Raw genomic sequence first — 22115 nt, forward strand, 5'->3', positions numbered from 1 at the left:
AATATAGTAATTATATTTCTTATAATATTACTCAATATATATAATATATATATTTAAAAACATTTCAAGTTAATTAATAATCATAGTTTAATGAATTAATTTAATTAACTATATAAGTTTATCTTTAATTACATGAAATTAAAAAAATAGTTAGATTCCAAAACTATTTTAAATTCAAAGACTCTCTTTAAATCTATATATTATAAGTTATAATTTTGTAATCTTAACCCAAAATAAAAAGAGAAATATGTTTATATTTAAAGTATATATATAATAGTAATTATATTCCTTTGTAATATGATATGATATTTATATTATTTAAACATAATTAATAATCTAATAATTTTTTTATTTATATATATTCATATCATCACATTAGTTATTTAACTAACTATATTTTAAATATATTTGTCAATATATAACAAAGGCAATTGCTTGTCAAGGTGGTTAAGATGGTGAGTGTTTTGGCCTGGTTTGAGTCCCATTATTATTAATTTTATTCAATTATTTAAATAATAAAAAAATATAAACGAGTATTTGTAAAAGGGTTCTGGGTGGGTATCTGCGAAACTTGGTTAAAAAATAATCGAGTTCGAGTAGCGGGTATCCAAAGTGTGATACCCGAACCCTACCCGAACCTGGTTCGGGTAGTAAAATCACTACCCAAATTCACTCCGAACCCATGTAATCGATACCCTAACCCGGAATGACCGGATCGGGTACCCGCGGATACTCTATAATAGGGTATTCATTGACATCCCTAATCAGTACAAGTTTTTTGGTTATTCGAAGCTGTCTTATCCAAATTTTCTAAAGACTAATGTGACTACCCAAAATTTATCTTTCTAGCAAAAAACTTTATGACTCCTGATCATCTTAGCCTTAAAATGAATATTAAATGATGTAATAGTCATTGCTGCAAGATAACCAATCCAATTAAGCTGGAACAGTAGTGTTTTTTTTTGTTGTTGTTATAAATACAGCTATCAAACTGTTAGGAAATCAAAAGCAGAGTGTAGACAGAACCTCGACTTGAGAGATACCCAAAAGCTAGCCTAGCCAAGATGGACCAAGAGCAACAGCCACAGGCTTATCCTCATGTACTCCTCTTCCCTCTCCCAGCACAAGGTCATGTCAACTCCATGCTTAAGCTAGCTGAACTATTTGCTCTGGCCGGCCTCGAGGTCACCTTCCTGAACTCCGACCACAACCATGAACGACTAGTGCGTCACACCGATGTTGGTTTCCGTTTTGCCAAGTATCCAAGATTCAAATTCGAGACCATACCGGATGGTCTTCGTGAGGATCATCCGCGTCTAGGTGTTAGCTTCATGGAGTTGTTTGAGAGCATGGAATTGAGAACCAAGCCAATTTTGAGAGAGATGCTGGTTAAGATTAACCCACCCGTGGACTGCATCATAGGAGATGGGGCTCTGGGCCTTGTGCTTGATGTTGCTGACGAGCTCGGAATCCCCATCTTTCAGTTTCGTACCATTAGTGCTTCTGGCATCTGGGCTTATTTTGCCATCCCTGATATGATTGAAGCTGGAGAACTTCCCATCAGAGGTATAATTTTGAGGTTATTGATTGATACTTTTACTGTTCTTTATGGTATTACTTATTCTTCTAATATAAGGCCTTTCACTGGACTAACTAACAAGTGGCTGATGGTAAAAAATTAAAGGAAATGAAGATATGGATAGACTGATAACAAGAGTTCCAGGCATGGAAACTTTTCTCAGATGTCGAGATCTCCCAAGTTTCTGCCGAGACAGCGACATGACGGATTCCAATCTCCAACTTGTCGCCAAAGAGACAAGAAAAAATCTCAGTGCCCCCGGACTCATATTAAACACTTTTGAAGACCTGGAAGGAGCTATACTATCCCATATGCGGAGCAAGTGCCCCAAAATCTACACCGTCGGGCCTCTCCATTTGCATTTGAATACAAGACTTGCCGAGACAAACGGAACGATGGTTCATCAATCCCCCAATAGTCTTTGGGAAGTGGACAGGAGTTGCTTGTCATGGCTTGATGAGCAACCAAAGGAATCTGTTGTTTATGTAAGTTTTGGGAGCATTGCAGTTTTGTCAAGGGAGCAGATTATGGAGTTCTGGTTTGGTCTTGTTAACAGTAGAAAGAGGTTTTTGTGGGTTTTCAGGCCCGATTTCATGCCCGAAAAAGGCAGTATACCGGCGGAGCTCGTGGAGGGGACTAAAGAAAGAGGGTACATGGTGGGTTGGGCTCCACAAGAAGAGGTCTTGGCCCATTGCGCCATCGGTGGATTCTTGACCCACAGTGGATGGAACTCTACTTTGGAGAGCCTGGTGGCAGGGGTGCCTATGATTTGTTGGCCTTACTTTGCTGACCAGCAATTGAATAGCAGATTTGTGAGTGAGGTGTGGAAACTAGGATTAGATATGAAGGATGTATGTGACAGGAGAGTTGTTGAGAAGATGGTGAATGATTTGATTGTGGACAAGCGGGAGGAGTTTGTGAAATCATCTGCTGAAATTGCTAAGTTGGCCAAAGCATGTGTAAATGTTGGTGGATCTTCTTATTGTAATTTGGATCGTCTAATTGAGGACATAAGGTCGATGAACAGGAATTGCAGCAAGTGATAGTTCAGCAGTTGGATTTATGTAAAAGTTTCAAGTGTAATAACTGTTGTATCCAAAAGAATAAAAATGTCAGGTTAAAGAAATTAACTGGAGCTAGATATTTTGATTAGTATATTCTCGACCAATAAAGCAAATTAATGATACCTGTGGAAGACAATGGGTTGATAGCAACTTTGAACCACAAATCAATGTGGAAAACTATGGGAAAAACAAAGAAGGGTTAATATATATGGACTACCAATTAAAGACTAAAATTAATTGGCAAGTGAAAGGTAAACAGGGGTGTTGGCTACTAAACCGTTCGAGTTCTGGAAAGAATTCTTCAAGCAAAAATGGAACCAGGCAAGTCCCAAGCTCCTTCTCCTCATATACTCATCTTCCCCCTCCCAATTCAAGGCCCTGTAAACGCCATGCTTAAGCTGGCTGAACTCTGTGCCACAGCGGGCCTAAAAGTTACTTTCCTCAACTCTGAGTACAACCACAGCCGCCTGGTTCGTTTTGCCAATATTCCTTCCCGTTTCGATAAATATCCTGGATTCGAGTTCAGGACTATTTCTGATGGTCTTCCAGGGGATCATCCAAGGTCAGGCAATCGGTTAATGGAAATTTTTGAAGCTATGAACATGAGAACCAAGCCGCTTTTGAAAGATATGTTGGTCGAGATGATCCCACCGGTGGATTGCATTATAGGAGATGGGATTTTGGAGTTTGTTCTTGATGTTGCTAATGAACTTGGAATTCCCATCATTAACTGTCGTACTATTGGTGCTTGTTTCTTGTGGTCAAATTATTCCATCCCTGATATGATTGAAGCTGGGGAGCTCCCAATCAAAGGTAACTTGAATCAGTTTTAATCTTTAATTTTCTGCTGATGAGTTTTATGCCGAAAGAAAATTTGTTCTTCTGACAATTGAGTTTTTCTCAAACAATGAAGGAAGTGAAGACATGGATCGGCCAATAACAGCCGTGCCAGGCATGGAGAAATTTCTTAGGTGCCGAGATCTTCCGAGTTTCTGTCGAGCCAGTAACATGTCAGATTCAACTCTCCTACGGTACGGTACAGTGACACGAAAGAGCTTTACTGCCAGTGGAGTTATACTCAACACATTTGAAGAACTTGAAGGACCAATATTGTCTCAAATACGCAGCAAATGCCCCAATGTTTACACCATTGGACCTCTTAATGAACACTTCAAGACAAGGATGAGCCTGGAAAATGGGGTGTCGTCTCAATCTTCAAACTATTTTTGGGAAGTGGACAGAAGTTGCATGTCATGGCTTGATAGGCAACCAAATCAATCAGTTGTTTATGTAAGTTTTGGTAGCATTGCTGTGATGTCAGATGAGCAAATTATGGAGTTTTGGCATGGGCTTGTCAACAGTAAAAGGAGATTTCTGTGGGTTGTAAGGCCAGATTCCGTGGCTGGAAAAGGCTTCCAGGGAGAGGATACTCCCAAAGAGCTTGTGGAAGGGACTAAGGACAGAGGGTACATTGTTGGTTGGGCCGCGCAAGAGGAGGTCTTAAGCCACCGTGCTGTCGGTGGGTTCTTGACTCACAGTGGGTGGAACTCGACCATGGAGAGCATAGTGGCAGGGGTGCCTATGTTATGCTGGCCTTACTTTGCTGATCAGCAACTGAATAGTAGATTTGTGGGTGAAGTGTGGAAACTAGGGATAGACATGAAAGATGTTTGTGATAGGAAAGTTGTTGAGAAAATGGTGAATGATCTGATGGTGGAAAGAAAGGATGAGTTTGTGAAATCAGCTGCTGCAATGGCTAGTTTGGCCAAAGATTGTGTCAGTGTTGGTGGTCCTTCTTATTGTAATTTCGATCGTCTGATCGAGGACATAAAAACCATAAGCTTGAAGAATCATGATTAGTTGATAGTTGCTGTCAGAGTTATGCGGTTGATGTATTAAAATAAGTTGCAATCACATGGTGTTCTTCTATAAGTTGGAATCTTTTGATCTTTCAACCATTAAAATACAACCAAAGATTTGGTTGCTGTCAAACGTATTTGTTTGATCTGAAGCAACCAAAGATTCTGCAATTCTAACTTTTAATTACCAAAGTTTTGGCTCTCATCGTTATAGGACTAGAAGTAGACAAGTTAATTAATTACAACAAATAATTTCAAGAATAACTGATTAACTCTTAGATTATAATAAAAGCAGGTGCAGCAACTTTCACTGTAAAAATATATAGCTGCCGAACTGTTGGTCATTTTAATCAAGAAGCCCTGAAAATTTCCTGTAGGATGGAAAAAGGTGAGCAATCAGAAGCTTGTCCTCATGTTCTCATCTTCCCTCTCCCACTGCAAGGCCATGTAAACTCTATGTTCAAGCTAGCTGAACTGCTAGCTCTCACTGGCTTCAAAGTCACCTTCCTATACTCCGAGCACAACCATGGACGCCTGGTCAAGTACACCAATGTTAGTGCCCATTTTGCAAGCTACCCTGGATTTGAATTCAGGACAGTACCTGATGGTCTCCCTGATGATCATCCGAGGTCAGGGGATTGGTTCCTGGAGATGTATTATGCCATGGAAACGAAAGCCAAGCTGAGCTTGAGAGAGATGCTGCTCAACATCAACCCACCAGTGGACTGCATCATAGGAGATGGATTTTTAGGATTTGTTCTTGATGTTGCTAAGGAGCTTGGAATCCCCGTCTTTTATTTTCGTACCAGCAGTGCTTGTTGCTTTTGGGCTTATTATTCTATCCCTGATATAATTCAAGCTGGGGAGATTCCTATCAGAGGTAAAGTATATGATCCAATGAAAATATATTTCTGAACTCTGTATAGTATTGTGTTGTGCCTCCCTGTGTTTTTTCTTCTCTGACAAAATACAACCAAGTTCCTAGTTCTTTTTCGTTTTCAATTTTACATAATAAAAAATGTAAATCCAAATTGATTCTTCAAACCTGGAAAGTAGTGAAGCAATTAAAGAGAATAGCATTCAAATGATTGATTTCCTAAAGTTTTGAATGGTTCTTTTATACCCTCTGACACTGGTAAATGGGTGTTTTGTCAAAAAATTGAAAGGAATTGAAGATATGAATCGCCTGATAACAACTGTACCAGGCATGGAAACTTTTCTTCGATGTCGAGACCTTCCCAGTTTCTGCCGAGCAAGCGACATGGCCAATTCAACAATCCAACTTGTTGTTGAGCAGACACGAAAGAGTCCCCAAGCGCATGCCTTGATACTAAACACGTTTGAAGATCTTGATAGGCCTATCTTGTCTCACATACGCACCAAATGCCCTCATGTCTACACCATTGGACCCATCCATGCTCTGCTAAACACCAGGCTCAAGGCCAAACGCGGTGCATCATCTCAATTTTCCAATAGCCTTTGGGAAGTGGATAGAAATTGCATTTCATGGCTCGATAAGCAGCCAAAGCAATCCGTTGTCTATGTAAGTTTTGGTAGCATTACGATCCCATCGAGAGAGCAACTTACAGAGCTTTGGTATGGACTTGTTAACAGTAAAAGGAGGTTCTTGTGGGTTGTAAGGCCAAATTCTGTGACAGGAAAAGACGGCCAGGGGGAGGATGTTCCGGTGGAGCTTTTGGAAGGGACAAAGGAGCGAGGATGTATCGTGGGTTGGGCACCGCAAGAGGAAGTGTTGAACCATCCGGCTGTTGGCGGGTTCTTGACTCATAGTGGTTGGAACTCTACTTTGGAAAGTGTGGTGGCAGGTGTGCCTATGATATGTTGGCCTTATTTTGCTGACCAACAGGTGAACAGCAGGTTTGTGAGTGAAGTTTGGAAACTAGGATTGGATATGAAGGATGTGTGTGATAGAAAGGTAGTGGAAAAGATGGTGAATGATTTAATGATGGATAGAAGGGAGGAGTTCGTGAAATCAGCAGCTGAAATGGCTAAGCTAGCCAAAGAATCTGTCAATGTCGGTGGGTCTTCTTATTGCAATTTGGACCGTCTAATTGAGGACATTAGACTAATGAGTTTGAAAAAACCATGAAACCTCAAGCAATTTTCCTAGAGATGTTTCGACTAAATGTTGACAGATGAGTATCTATTTTTCCAATAAAACTTTGACATTGCTACCTATAATTTTCATGTTATGTCAGTGGTTCATCAGTAAGAACCGAAAAGGTTCCTTATTTCCATTTTAATAATCCTCTTGGCAACAGTGTTTCCATTCAGAATTATAAATTCTTCCCAGAATTCCGTTGCATCTATATCTGGCAATGAAGCAAACCCACCATTCATGGGAGTGATCCAAACCACCATGGAATCAAGTAGTTGTCTAGAAGTTTTTTGAAAGAGAAATAACACCAAAGCAAGGGCAAACAGAGAAGTCTATTTCATTCACACACACACACACACACACACACACACACACATATATATATATATATATATATTTATCTTACACAATAATGTTTTAGTTAAACTTAGTTTAGTTACAAGTTAACCATTCACACAAACTAGGAGACTTAGTGAACCTGATAACTAATACAAAATGACAGAAGTGAGGAAGTTTTTGGCTTTTTTACAAAATGAAAAAGCCGCAACATGGGTAAGTTTCTTGCTTCTCTTTCAGCTTGACTACCGCATACAGACTTACAGCCATGCATACACTTTGTGAGAAATTTCGATAGAAACAGAAAAGGTACCCAGGGCTTCTAGCTTTTGGCTTTTTTACACCTCAGCATTCATTATTGATTTAAGAGCCTGAGCTCCAATTTTAGCAATTATTTCTCTGTACTTTTTCATTATGCTACGGACTTATAGCCTTCAGTCTTGCTTAATGCCACAGCAGCGTAGCATTAATTTGCATTCTTTTATCTTAGGTTCATTTCAAAGAAATATAGATCCTTTCATTTACCAAAGAAAGACAGAACTCAACTGAAAAGGAGCCATGACACGGTCATATTACCTTGAGATTAAATCTCAAAGTAATACAAAACTTTTTTTTCATCGTATTTATAATAGTCTAAAACTAAAGTCATAATAATAATTTTGTTCTAACATATTTGCATAATTAAGATCCAACTAATGTTTTCAAAAAAAAAAGTAAATATTTAAAAATTTAAATATCTATTACACATAACAATTATCCAGATTTTTTAGCTTAATAATATGATGAATAATGACTTCAATAAACATGATGAATAAGTCAATAAATAAACATAATTAGATGCTTGACCCTATTATACTAAAATAATGAAATAAGACATTTAATTCATTTAAGAAATATACATAAATCTAGTCACATTGTTTGAAGCTAACTTCAACACTCGCTTTCTCCCCAGCTTGGGAACCCCTCTATGTTTTAACTACTTTCTATCTCTCTCCCTTTGGAGTCCCCAAAATGTTTGTTTTCTGGAACCAATTTCTACATTTTCTGCGAACCCAATTCGGCAACTCCCTCTCTACGTCTAGAAGGAAGGCCTTTTTATCTTTCCTGTTTTCTATCTTTCAGCTCTTTCTGACCGTTCAGGACTATCGTAAAGTTAGAGATGGTCAGACATCTTGTAAGTTTCTTGTTCTTTGTGTTTCATCCTTTGGCAAAATAGGAATTGAGATCCTTTTGGTTTTACTTAATTTAGTTGCTGGCCTAGATTTACTTCTAGGTTTTCTAGAAGTCAAGTTTGGCGACGTCCTCTCTAGATTTAAAAAGAACTTTATACCTTCACTGCTTTTGATCGTTTCGGGGTTTCTCCCGCTGTTACTGGTGCTGTTTGGAGTTACAAATGATCGGATAGCTACTTTCACCGGCTACTTTTGGTCCGCCTGCAAAGATTGTAAATCTCCTTGTGTTTCATTCTTTTGCACCGACGTAATTCAAAACCTTCCCTTTGTAATTAGTGTATTAGTTCTTCTGCTACAGACACACAACGAGGACTTCCATAGATTATTTCAACCGCAACTTAAATTTTGCCGATCAAGAGCTAATTTTGCCAAACTTCCTGATGATGTCATTTTAAACATCAGTAATCGGTTAACATCTTCTGAAGATTTGGTCGCATTCGTAGGGGTCTATCGTTCATGGCGTTCTGCTTGTTTAAACAGGCGCTGCGGACCACGCCATCAGTTTCCACGGCTCATGCTTTCTGATAGAGAGAACAGGTCCACCAAAAGTTTTTATAGTGTTGGCCGGAACAAGATTTATGAACTAGAGCTACCCCAGGCTTGTGGAAAGCGATGTCATGGTTCTAATCATGGCTGGATTGTGACTATGGATCCTGATCTACGAGCCCACCTTTTACACCCGCTGTCGCAAGCTCAACTCAGCCTTCCAAAATTAAACACCATTCGGAATCCAATAGGTGTGCTTGTGCCCGTTGATCCCTTTCGTTTCATTCACAAATGCATTCTACTCAAGACCTCCCCTTCCCAGGATGAGTTTCTTGTTATGGTGATATTTGGGCCAAAGCATAGGTTGGCTTTTGCTAAACCTGGATCTGTTGGATGGACGACCGTTGTGGGTGCGGATGGTTTCAAAGATATTCTTCTTTTCAAGGGCCAAATCCATGCCATTTGTGGTGAAGGAAGGCTTCTGCGCTTTAGATCTGATGATCCTGAATCAACACATAGGATTATTGCCTATCCTCCTGAAGGTGTCTTCAGAGATGAAAGAATATATCTTCTGGAGTCATCAGGAGAACTTTTGGGCGTTTTCCGATTTTCATCCAGCACTCCTTTTGAGAAGAGGTATGACACAAAAAGGTTCTTCGTCTACATGCTCGACTCCGACAACGATGGCAATCTAGGGACTTGGCTGAGATTAAACCACTTGGGGGATCGGGCATTATTCGTTGGAGAGGGCAATTCTTGGTCCGTTTGTACTGCCAATATCCTCAATTGCAGAAGCAACTGTATATACTTCACAGATGACAATTGGGATCAAAAGGTGAGAGGAGAAGAACAGACGTTAGTAGGCCCTGACATTGGTGTATTTGACATGGTGAGCAAGAAAATCGAACGTCTGGAATTGGGTCCACACTCTCCTTGTTATCATTCCAGGTCCGTATGGTTTACTCCTAGTCTCCTACCTTACAAGAACTACCAAGCTTGAGGAGTACTGCCAGGTATGAATGGGAAAACTTGGAAATTGTGGCCTGCAAAACAGAATATGAGACATTAGTTTGCCCGATTGCTGATGCGGAAACATGGGATATGTTGAGTCATTTGTGGTCTGATGAATCTGATGCAATATTTTTCCTTTGGGATTCTTTTCTTTTTTTGGATTGCTGATGCAGAAACATGGGATATGCTGTGTCATTTGTGGTCTGATGAATCTGATGCAACATTTTTTCGTTGGGATTCTTTTTTTTTTTTTGAAAGTTAGAGTTTTTTTTGAGTTTCCGACTATGGTAACCGATGATCAAACCCAGCCATTAAGATTTACAAGCTGTTTATCATTTCAACATGTCCAGAATTTATAGTATTACATTAACGACCCTGTATGAATCATTTGACAATGTGTATGACCCATGTCTCCATGTTATACCTAGAGCTAGGTGCAACATGTTTAGTTAATTTGGTTAAGAGATTTGTTTTATTTAACCAAATTAACCAAACATGCTATAAAAGTTAATCAAATGGACCAAAATTTTGTTTTAATCCATTAATCGAAATTTCTCCCCTTTCATTTATTTATTACTTTTTCATTTCTCACTTATTTTTTAAAAAATAAATAAAAATAGTATCTTTATATCAAAATTACACCTAAGAAGGAATTTCACATCTTCAATTAATAATTATAATATTCTGGGATTTGTTGGATAAAGATAAATACGATTAATTAATAGTCAAAGTTTCTATGCATAAAATTAATGTATATTGACATTTTAATAGAGGTAGGTAAGAGAACTAGATGCTTGGCAATGGCAACAAAAGTGTCATTTTCGAGTATATGAATAAAAATTTAATTTGCTTTCCAAAGTCAAAAATGGAATCCGCATGAAAAAATATATCGTTGAAACCAAGACCATATGCATGCATCTCTTTCTAATATTATTTGGAAAAAAGGTCGAGAACAGCTCATACATGGGTACTTTTCTTGTTTTCTTTCAGCTTGACCACTGCACACAGCCATGCATGCCTACACTTTGTGAGAAATTTCCATGAAAGAAAACAAAAAGAAGAAAAAGCATCCATGGGCTTTAGCGTTCGGCTTTTCTTCACCAAAGATTTAGGAGCCTTATTTCTCTCTACTTTCTCATTCTGCGACTGACTTGTTGCCTTCTGTCTTGCTTAAGGCCACAGCTGTGTAGTATTAATTTGCATTCTTTTATTTAGAATTGACTTCTTAGGGAAAGCTTTAAGGTTTTAATCAATTTGTATCTTAATGAGTTTAGTGATAGGCCAAATATAGAGCTTGGAGAAGAAATTAACAAGAAGAAAGAACCAATGGCAATCAAATTAAATGCCTTGGCCCGATGTTCCTTGAGGAAGCCAGTGCAAATACAAATTTACTCACTACAAGGATAACATGTACGTAACCAGGTTGTCCAGAGATTTGTATGAGGAACCTCCAGGATTAAGACAAAGATTCATCTTTTCCTTCAGTAACTTGACTCTGTCTCTCATTTCCTGTCCCTCTGCATCCACCATCAGTCTTTTGATTGCCTTCTCTATCTCCCCTCTCTCTATCTTGAACTCTAGATGCACCCCAACTTTCCAAACATGGCTTATATATCTTGCATTCACCTTCTGGTCACCAAAAGAAGGTTGGCAAATCATGGGAACCCCTTCACATAAACTCTCCAGGCTTGAATTCCAACCACAGTGTGTCCAAAATCCCCCTGTTGAAGGGTGTGCCAGCACTTCTTGTTGGGGAGCCCATTTCACTATGTTGCCTCTTCCACCTAGCATTTCTAGGAACCCATTTGGCAATAGTTCAAGCCATTCTGAGCCATGGACTAACCCTGGTCGAACCACCCACAAGAAGGGCTGCTTGCTGTTGGCCAGCCCCCAAGCTACCTCTAAGAAATCAGCCTCGTTCATAGCTGCTAGACTTCCAAAGCTAACATAGATCACAGAGTTGGGTGCTTGTTTGTCTAGCCATGATATGCAGCTCTGGTCTTGAGGTAGTAAGCTACTGCAGGAAGAGGCTGGAAAGTATTTGTGGAAAGGACCTATTGCAAAAGTTGGGATAGGAAAGTCCAGGGAACATTTTGTTAGAGCTTCTTGTTCAAGGTCTTCATTGGAGTTAAATATAAGTCCTGAAGAGGCCTTAACTTCTTGAATTATAATAGACGAGAATTGAAGAACGCTTTCCAGATGGCTTGTTTCAACCCTATGAATGTCTTTGAATTTGAGTGGTGAAAACTCTGGGACATGGTTTTCTGCTTGAGAGTCTGAGAAGCAAAGATTCAGCATTTCAGTAATTTCTATTGCATAAAACAAAACATGAACTTAAAGCTTGTTTTATGGTACTAGAAGGAGTAAACTACTTTGGTAAACAAATAAATACAATCATAAGAAACTGGTGTTGTGACTTCTCAACTTGTCATCAAGTTTCTTTAGCAAAATCTGAATCCTATCAGTGCAACGTTGTAGAAATTATCTCAGAAAAGTTATCTTGATAATGATTTATTAGGGTCTAATCTTGATGAAAATTGCAATGAGACAACAAGATAGAAAGGAGTTACATGATAAATTCTCCATCAGAAGGTACAAATTTGCATGTCTAGACTTTTGGTTATTGCCGATCCTGGTATGACTCACTTGAAAGTTAAGAGTAAAGAAAGACTGAACTCGTAAATAATACCTGAAAACTAATTAATCTTATCAGATCAATGAGATAAGTGATCTGTACCTTGAACTGAGAGGTAGCCCCTTTCGTGCAGAGATGGCAGGGACTTGTGAACGAGGAAGGAAAAGACATTGCTGGTCCTTAACACAATCCTTGGAAGCTTAAGGCCATCGGCAACAGGTTGAGTAAAGTGCCATAAAGCATCCGTAACTAAGCAAACAATGGGATCCTCCACGTTGCTAGATAGCAACTTAGCCAAGCAATCGCGAAAAGGGGTTACACAATTAGAATTGAGGATTTTGACGAGGGCTATAAGATCGTCAATTTCTGATGAAACGACTTGGTTTTCCGACAATCCATCAGCTATTGAACAGAACCTGAAATGAGGGTAGTTTGAGGGGTTTGGAGAGTTGAACTGAGTGTGGATTATGGTAATGGAAAAGCCTTTGGCATGGAGTGTGTTGGCAAGCTGAAACATAGGATTTAGGTGGCCTTGAAATGGCAGTGGGAAGAGCATGACTCCCCTTCCTTTCATGTTCTCCATTTGAATGACTTCATGATTCTCCATCAACTTATTAGAAACAGGATCAAGAAGGAAGCTGGGGAGGAACAAAGATGAGAAAAGAAATGCATCGTAGAAAAGTTTGACCCGGAAGCATGGGCGGACCCACCTCGGAGAGAGGGGTGTCACATCATTTTTTAAAATGTTTGAATTTTTAGATTATTTATTTAAAATTTAAGACAATTAGCGTACTAATGAATTCATTATTTTTTTTATAATTTTATAGAGGGTGGGATAAAATTTCGAACAACAACAACAAAATTTTATTAATAATGATACTCAATAATATTTTTTTAAGTAAAATAGTGTTGAATTTGATCTAAATACTCTCTCAGCAGACTTGAATTGAGGAAAAAATTCTAAGTATCATCTTAATGATACTACTCAGAAAAATATTTGAACTTGCCCTTGCTCGTAAGCAATACAGAAGTTGAATAAAGTACTCTCTGTTGTGTTATTTTTGTTAGCTATGTGTCTCTATCTACCTTCATAGACAATTAAATTTTTGTAAGATTGTAGGTAAGAAAGGAAATCAATAATTCCCCCAATGATGGAAACGTGTTTTCATATCCCAAAGTTCCAATTTTTTTTTTTTTTGGAAAATTCATAATATATTCTAATAGATGAAAAAATTTTCACCTCTGGAAAAGATAAGAAGATTTTGCCTTATTATTCTGTAATTCGAGAATATCATTTCAAAATCCGCTCTAAAAATATCATCTTACTTTCTATATATAAAAAATAGCTACCAGCTACAAAAAACATCCCAAATCCAGAATTAGCATGAGCAAAACGCAAGCAATAGTTCTGGTAAGACCAGAGATAGACCCAAAAACCTCCTGTACCTGCAAACACCTTATTCTCTAATTTTTGACTCTGGACACAAACTATACAAAAGACAACACAATATAAAAATCACAATCAAACAAAATATGAGTCGATCCATAGACTTTAGCTTCCATGCAGATTAATAGATAGTCCACAGCCAATAACCATATTGGGTCAACCATCCGCACATCAAATATTAACACAACAGCTCATTCTCACCATAACATCAATTTTTGACAAGAGCACATTTACTCGAAGGCATAACAAAGCTCCCAGAGTCCCCAACTTCCCGTGAAAACACACCCAACTAGTCATAACCCTTGATTAGTGAACACAACCAACTTACTAGCAACACAGATATCACAGAACCATCAATCTCTTCCAGGCAGCCAAAGCTAGTGCACCCATATCCCTCTGTCCCAGGCGACCAAAGCCAGTGCATCCATATCCCTAGTTGCTTCATCCCCCTGCCAGCAAAGGTCACAAGATCACCAACCAAACTCTTGGTCCTGCTCTTGAACCCTTGAAATCCTAATCAGTTGGTAGTAACCTAGAAAACCCCACCCTACAACCTATACATATTCAGTGATCCGAATAATCGGTCTTGCATTACATTGTAGGTTCCTAATGGGTGCTATTTGGCTTTGTTGATCTTCTGTGATATAGTATTTCTTATGTTCTGATTTTCATCAAACTTCTATCAGGTGTCTGTTACTATCCTCCGCTTTGGCTGAGAAAAAAAAAATCTTGCTCTTACCCTTTGGTCAACAAAACAAGGCTGACAAATCATTGGGACAGCTTCACAAACACTCTCCAATTACGGATTCCATTCATTGCGAATCTACCCTCCTACAACTTCACAAGCACTTGTCTCCTTCCACTTATTTCTTCCAGGAACTCAGTTAGTAAAGGTTCAAGCCATTCTAAGCTACTGACTGAACTTGGTCTAACAGCCCATAGGAAGTGCTGCTGACTATTAGCCAGCATGCCAAAATGCAGTCCATGTTTTAGGTCTTCAAATGAGTTCCAAATCAGTCCTAAACAAGACTTGGGTTGCTTGACCAACCCATTTATGAGCCATTGTTTGATAAAGAGTCTCTTGATCTTGTGTTTTGAAGACTGGAATGTATTATTATTATTCAATGGATCTTTCCTGGAGGCTAATCCGAATATAGTGGTGCTGTTGAAAGGTGCTTGAAACCTAGACATAAGTGTCAAAGACTTTGTTAAATTGCAGCTGTGTTAAATCGTATCAGGGGTCTCTTTCCAGTCTATTCTGGTGTTGGCAATGGCGGATGTTTCAAGCGAAGAGGAAGGGACGTTGGCTACTGCGTTGGTGGTGAATGGGCAACCTTCGAAAGGATCCCATATGTCTTAAGAGAATGGATCGAAGATGTTGCTTCTCCTGCTGCTGAAAAAGCTCCGAATCATGGCCATTGTCGTGTTGGAAGTTTGATTTCTTGATGACGAGAGGGAGAGCAAAGAAAAGCTGTTTAAATAGAAGAGAAGATTGATGACTCTGGTAGATTCTGGGATTTACGTGGCGATTCCTAAAGCAAAAGCTATGTCACATTTGGCAGAAACCATGACCATCTTTCTGACACTTTCTCGAATACGTTTCGTCAAGAGTCAGCCACGACAGAGCCCACCTGGAAAAACACCTGGTTTTCATGCAAGGTCCGAGTGGTGGGGTTTGTCATTATTGTTCCCAAAAGGACTTCCTATATCCTGAAAAATTCAGCAAATAACTTCATGATATTGAAGCTCTTCAGCTTGAATCAATGATGAATAGCAACCCAAAATTCTCCTGAGCCCAAAATTGAATGGGCTGCATTCTCTAATCTGCTACAAGATATTGTTATATAATTAAGCAATTTCAACAGAGATTTAAGTAAGGAATCCGAAACTATCAACCAATCTTAGTTAAAAGCTGGGTTGTGTTCAAGCCCAATTGTTTTTTCCAAACCCAGTCTTCAAAGAGATTTAATTTAGGACCCCAACCCACTTGGCTGCTGCCTGTAATTAGTGCCAAACTAGAATCTGTGAAGTAAGTAACCTGGCAGCTTTACAAGGTTCTAAGCATCTTTTCAGATGGAATTATCTTGCATCAATTCTCATAACAAGCAAGAAGCCATAACTTGTACTAATTATAAAGTACAACAAAGGGTCTATTGTCATATGCTACCTAAATTTCCCACTTTGATTGTGGCTGATTTCCTTTTCCTTATGTAGAAAACCTTTCATCCAATCCAGACAAAACCTGACGAGTGCAAACAGTAAAGCTTCCAACATTTAATGAATTCGTACAATGCAATAATTTCAAGTCTCTGTCACTCCATGATATGCAAGTTTCACCTAGCTATGTCATTGCTGAGCCATGAAATCTAAAATTTTCCCTCCAAAACAAAAAGATACTTCAACATCTCCTATCAGAAAAATAAAACAAAATCAAATAAAAAATAAAAACTAAACGCATCTTTCAAAGGGTTATGGCCACGGCTACGCAACAGTATAACTCAATATTAATTTCTGTGGTTAGGTTGTGCTAATTTAGAAGCAATATGTTGTGATGACATTCTTGAGAGGATCCATCAGATAGAGTTTAAATTTTTTTAAAAAAGATTCAATTGGAATCTTGATACAACTGTAGAATATTATCATCACATCTCTCACAAACTAATAGTAAATCACTCACAAACCAATCATAAATTTCTCATAAACTAGCAATAAATCACCCACAAATCAGTAGTAAATCAGTAATAAATATGACAACAGATCAACAGCAAGAATATCAACATGTGTTACAATATTTTTATAAAGAGACTTTGCATGAAGCCTAGAAGATTGATACATCAATATCCAGTACATCATTGACTTAGCCACTAGTCAAGGGCGAAACTAATCAACTTTTTTGGAGAGTAAAGATAAAAATACATATAGGGATTAAAAATTTTAAAATTAATATATTGAATTTAATCAATAATCAAGAAACTCATAATAAACAATAATTTTATATAACATGTAAATTAAAAAGAACAAAAAAAGAAAGACTTATAATAATCCTTCAAGAAAGTTGTGCTCGATAATATTTTTTAAATTCAAATTCATTCATTATTAATTATGTACTGAAAATGTTAATAATGTCTTTCTCAATATAAAGAACTAAATTATGTGTAACAAATTCGTTATCCATTTTGTTCAAAAGTCTTATTTTCACAGTTTTCATCATTGAAAAGGCACTCTCTATAGCTATTGTAAAAACTAAAAGAGTCAAAATAAGATGAACTAATCTATTAATCTATTGAGAAAGTGTCTTAATATTTTCAAAACCTTGATGATTAAATAGATCAAGCTCGCAATACCTCAATTGTAACCTCAAAAGAAGTCTTTTTTACTCCGTGAAATCCTTGGAACAAAAACTCTCTGCTAACTTGCAAATATCATCAATGTTGAATGATTTATAATTCTTATTAGAATCAAAAGCAATGTTTAAAGTTAAAAGTTCCACACTTTACTCATTGAATCTCAAGTTCCACAAAAGAAAAAAAGAAAACTTTACATTTCCTTAATTTCACCTAATAGTGATGAATGATCTCTGTTCTTTCTTGTCCAAGCCAACAAGCTCATAAATCTTTCTTGAAGAATGAAGTGTGTTTCAGTGGTAAGGTATAAAAAAAAGAATAAAGTAAAAATGAAAAAACAAAAGAGAAAAGAAAGAAAAAAAGAAAGAGAGAAAGCAATGTGGAGAAACTTATTTTAAAAGGTCATTTTGTTATTCTTGACTTACATGAATTATTAAATTAAAAAATTATTTTGAAAGGGTTATTAGTAAATATATATATACAATATATAAAAAATTTTAAAAATTTTGGAGGACCACAACCCCTCACAATTATATTACCATCTACCCTTAGAACTAAAAGCATGTACTGTAATATTTTTGTAAAAAGACATTGCACCAATCCTAGAAGATTGATACACCAATATTCAGCACGTCATTAACCTTATAATCTCTCTTTAATGTTGGACAAAAATTTCATCATATAACATAGTTTGTAAGGTATTTAAAGAGACGAGAACCCAATAAATTCTCAAAAAGAAAAATAGTAAAAATTCTTACACTTGTTTTCCCTTTCTCCTTTACCTACTATCTCTCCTAACTTGTCTCTCCCTCTTCTTTCAAAAATTCTTCAAGGACAAGACGAGATTATAAGATAAAAAAGAGTTACCTCTCATTATTTAATCTAATATCACAAGCACAAAAAAAATTAAGATTGTAATGCACATGGGTTTGATCTATTGGTATATTGTAGAATCAATGAGTATAATACTATAGTGTTTGTCTCATCTTTAGCCTTAATAGCATGCAGCAAAGAAGACAGCATCGGTACAAGTTTTTTGGTTATTGGGAGCTGTCGTATCCAAATTTTCTAGAGACTGATGTGACTACCCAAAATTTATCTTTCTAGCAAAAAACTTGACGACTCCTGATCATCTTAGCCTTAAAATGAATATTAAATTATGTAATAGTCATGGCTGCAGGATAACCAATCCAATTAAGCTGGAACACTAGCTTTTTTTTTTGTTATAAACACAGCTATCAAACTGTTAGAAAATCAAAAGCAAACTGTAGACAGAACATTGACTTGAGAGATACCCAAAAGCTAGCCTAGCAAAGATGGACCAAGAGCAACAGCCACAGGCTTATCCTCATGTACTCATCTTCCCTCTCCCAGCACAAGGTCATGTCAACTCCATGCTTAAGCTAGCTGAAGTATTTGCTCTAGCTGGCCTCGAGGTCACCTTCCTGAACACCGAGCACAACCATGAACGACTATTGCGTCACACCGATGTTGGTTTCCGTTTTGCCTAGTATCCAAGATTCAAATTCGAGACCATACCGGATGGTCTTCGTGAGGATCATCCGCGTCTAGGTGATTGCTTCATGGAGTTGTTTGAGAGCATGGAATTGAGAACCAAGCCAATTTTGAGAGAGATGCTGGTTAAGATTAACCCACCCGTCGACTGCATCGTAGGAGATGGGGTTCTAGGCCTTGTGCTTGATGTTGCTGACGAGCTCGGAATCCCCATCTTTCAGTTTCGTACCATTAGTGCTTCTTGCATCTGGGCTTATTTTGCCATCCCCGATATAATTGAAGCTGGAGAACTTCCCATCAGAGCTATAATTTTGAGGTTATTGATTGATCCTTTTACTGTTTTTTATTGTATTACTTATTCTTCTAGTATTAGGCCTTTCACTGGACTAAATAACAAGCGGGTGTTGGTAAAAAATTAAAGGAAATGAAGATATGGATCGACTGATAACAAGAGCTCCAGGCATGGTAACTTTTCTTAGATGTCGAGATCTCCCAAGTTTCTGTCGAGCCAGCGACATTACGGATTCCAAACTCCAACTTATCGCCGGAGAGACAAGAAAAAATTTCAGTGCCCCCGGACTCATATTAAACACTTTTGAAGACCTCGAAGGAGCAATACCATTCCATATGATGACCAAGTGCCCCAAAATCTATACCGTTGGGCCTCTCCATTTGCACCTGAATACAAGACTTGCAGAGACAAATGGAACGATGTTTCATCAATCTTCCAATAGTCTTTGGGAAGTGGACAGGAGTTGCTTGTCATGGCTTGATGAGCAACCAAAGGAATCTGTTGTTTAGGTAAGTTTTGGTAGCATTGCAGTTTTGTCAAGACAGCAGATTATGGAGTTCTGGTTTGGGCTTGTTAACAGTAGAAATAGGTTTTTGTGGGTTGTCAGGCCCGATTTCATGCCCGAAAAAGGCAGTATACCGGTGGAGCTCGTGGAGGGGACTAAAGAAAGAGGGTACATGGTGGGTTGGGCTCCACAAGAAGAGCTCTTGGCCCTTTGCGCCATCGGTGGATTCTTGACCCACAGTGGATGGAACTCTACTTTGGAGAGCCTAGTGGCAGGGGTGCCTATGATTTGTTGGCCTTACTTTGCTGACCAGCAATTGAATAGCAGATTTGTGAGTGAGGTGTGGAAACTAGGATTAGATATGAAGGATGTGTGTGACAGGAGCGTTGTTGAGAAGATGGTGAATGATTTGATCGTGGACAAGCGGGAGGAGTTTGTGAAACCATCTGCTGAAATTGCTAAGTTGGCCAAAGCATGTGTAAATGTTGGTGGATCTTCTTATTGTAATTTGGATCGTCTAATTGAGGACATAAGGTCGATGAACAGGAATTGCAGCAAGTGATAGTTCAGCAGTAGGATTTATGTAAAAGTTTCAAGTGTAATAACTGTTGTATCCAAAAGAATAAAAATGTCAGATTAAAGAAATTAACTAGAGCAAGATATTTTGATTATTATATTCTGGACCAATAAAGCAAATTAATGATACCTGTGGAAGACAATGGGTTGATAGCAACTTTGAACCACAAATCAATGTGGAAAACTATGGGAAAAACAAAGAAGGGTTAATATATATGGACTACCAATTAAAGGCTAAAATTAATTGGCAAGTGAAAGGTTAACAGGGGTGTTGGCTACTAAACCGTTCCAGCTCTGGAAAGAATTCTTCAAGCAAAAATGGAACCAGGCCCGTCCCAAGCTTCTTCTCGTCATATACTCATCTTCCCCCTCCCAATTCAAGGCCCTGTAAACGCCATGCTTAAGCTGGCTGAACTCTGTGCCACAGCGGGCCTAGGGCTAGTTTCCTCAACTCTGAGTACAACCACAACCGCCTGGTTCGTTTTGCCAATATTCCTTCACGTTTCGATAAAAATCCTGGATTCGAGTTCAGGACTATTTCTGATGGTCTTCCAGGGGATCATCCAAGGTCAGGCAATCGGTTAATGGAAATTTTTGAAGCTATGAACATGAGAACCAAGCCGCTTTTGAAAGATATGTTGGTCAAGATGATCCCACCGGTGGATTGCATTATAGGAGATGGGATTTTGGAGTTTGTTCTTGATGTTGCTAATGAACTTGGAATTCCCATCATTAACTGTCGTACTATTGGTGCTTGTTTCTTGTGGTCAAATTATTCCATCCCTGATATGATTGAAGCTGGGGAGCTCCCAATCAAAGGTAACTTGAATCAGTTTTAATCTTTAATTTTCTGCTGATGAGTTTTATGCCGAAAGAAAATTTGTTCTGCTGACAATTGAGTTTTTCTCAAACAATGAAGGAAGTGAAGCCACGGATCGGCCAATAACAGCCGTGCCAGGCATGGAGAAATTTCTTAGGTGCCGAGATCTTCCGAGTTTCTGCCAAGCCAGTAACATGTCAGATTCAACTCTCCTACGGTACGGTGCAGTGACACGAAAGAGCCTTACTGCCAGTGGAGTTATACTCAACACATTTGAAGAACTTGAAGGACCAATGTTGTCTCAAATACGCAGCAAATGCCCCAATGTTTACACCATTGGACCTCTTAATGAGCACTTCAAGACAAGGATGAGCCTGGAAAATGGGGTGTCGTCTCAATCTTCAAACTATTTTTGGGAAGTGGACAGAAGTTGCATGTCATGGCTTGATAGGCAGCCAAATCAATCAGTTGTTTATGTAAGTTTTGGTAGCATTGCTGTGATGTCAGATGAGCAAATTATGGAGTTTTGGCATGGGCTTGTCAACAGTAAAAGGAGATTTCTGTGGGTTGTAAGGCCAGATTCCGTGGCTGGAAAAGGCTTCCAGGGAGAGGATAATCCCAAAGAGCTTGTGGAAGGGACTAAGGACAGAGGGTACATTGTTGGTTGAGCCCCGCAAGAGGAGGTCTTAAGCCACCGTTCTGTCGGTGGGTTCTTGACTCACAGTGGGTGGAACTCAACCATGGAGAGCATAGTGGCAGGGGTGCCTATGTTATGCTGGCCTTACTTTGCTGATCAGCAACTGAATAGTAGATTTGTGGGTGAAGTGTGGAAACTAGGGATAGACATGAAAGATGTTTGTGATAGATAAGTTGTTGAGAAAATGGTGAATGATCTGATGGTGGAAATGAAGGATGAGTTCTTGAAATCAGCTGCTGCAATGGCTAGTTTGGCCAAAGATTGTGTTAGTGTTGGTGGTCCTTCTTATTGTAATTTCGATCGTCTGATTGAGGACATAAAAACCATAAGCTTGAAGAATCATGATTAGCTGATCGTTGCTGTCAGAGTTTTGTGGTTGATGTACTAAAATAAGTTGCAATCACATGGTGTTATTCTATAAGTTGGAATCTCTCGATCTTTCAACCATTAAAATACATTTAATATTTGTTTGATCTGAAGCAACTAAAGATTCTGCAATTCAAACTTTTAATTACCGAAGATTTGGCTCTCATCGTTATAGGACTAGAAGCTGACAAGTTTATTAATTACAACAATAACTGATATACTCTAAGATTAT

General features: G+C 38.3%; 5 protein-coding genes and 2 pseudogenes across 5 annotated transcripts; 6 read left to right on the top strand and 1 right to left on the bottom strand.

Moving 5' to 3' along the window:
• On the top strand, positions 923-2763 carry LOC18585970 (7-deoxyloganetic acid glucosyltransferase). The gene is made up of 2 exons (XM_007009069.2): positions 923-1566; positions 1685-2763. Exons 1-2 carry the CDS (start codon positions 1065-1067, stop codon positions 2620-2622), a joined length of 1440 nt encoding a protein of 479 aa, XP_007009131.2. The 5' UTR covers positions 923-1064; the 3' UTR covers positions 2623-2763.
• Positions 2862-4572, top strand: LOC18585971 (7-deoxyloganetic acid glucosyltransferase). The gene is made up of 2 exons (XM_007009070.2): positions 2862-3456; positions 3557-4572. The coding sequence occupies exons 1-2, from the start codon at positions 2955-2957 to the stop codon at positions 4501-4503; spliced, it is 1449 nt and encodes a 482-aa protein (XP_007009132.2). The 5' UTR covers positions 2862-2954; the 3' UTR covers positions 4504-4572.
• On the top strand, positions 4664-6766 carry LOC18585972 (7-deoxyloganetic acid glucosyltransferase). The gene is made up of 2 exons (XM_007009071.2): positions 4664-5382; positions 5669-6766. Exons 1-2 carry the CDS (start codon positions 4881-4883, stop codon positions 6610-6612), a joined length of 1446 nt encoding a protein of 481 aa, XP_007009133.1. The 5' UTR covers positions 4664-4880; the 3' UTR covers positions 6613-6766.
• LOC108663581 (probable F-box protein At1g44080) lies at positions 7969-10029 on the top strand. The gene has a single exon (XM_018128758.1). The coding sequence runs from the start codon at positions 7969-7971 to the stop codon at positions 9673-9675; it is 1707 nt and encodes a 568-aa protein (XP_017984247.1). The 3' UTR covers positions 9676-10029.
• Positions 10993-12955, bottom strand: LOC18585973 (UDP-glycosyltransferase 76C2). The gene is made up of 2 exons (XM_018129163.1): positions 12424-12955; positions 10993-11962 (listed from the first exon to the last, which is right to left on the bottom strand). Exons 1-2 carry the CDS (start codon positions 12926-12928, stop codon positions 11082-11084), a joined length of 1386 nt encoding a protein of 461 aa, XP_017984652.1. The 5' UTR covers positions 12929-12955; the 3' UTR covers positions 10993-11081.
• Positions 18372-20080, top strand: LOC18585974 (annotated as a pseudogene).
• Positions 20260-21871, top strand: LOC18585975 (annotated as a pseudogene).

This window comes from Theobroma cacao, chromosome 10 (assembly GCF_000208745.1).
Source record: "Theobroma cacao cultivar B97-61/B2 chromosome 10, Criollo_cocoa_genome_V2, whole genome shotgun sequence".
In the NCBI taxonomy this organism is placed as follows: domain Eukaryota; kingdom Viridiplantae; phylum Streptophyta; class Magnoliopsida; order Malvales; family Malvaceae; genus Theobroma; species Theobroma cacao.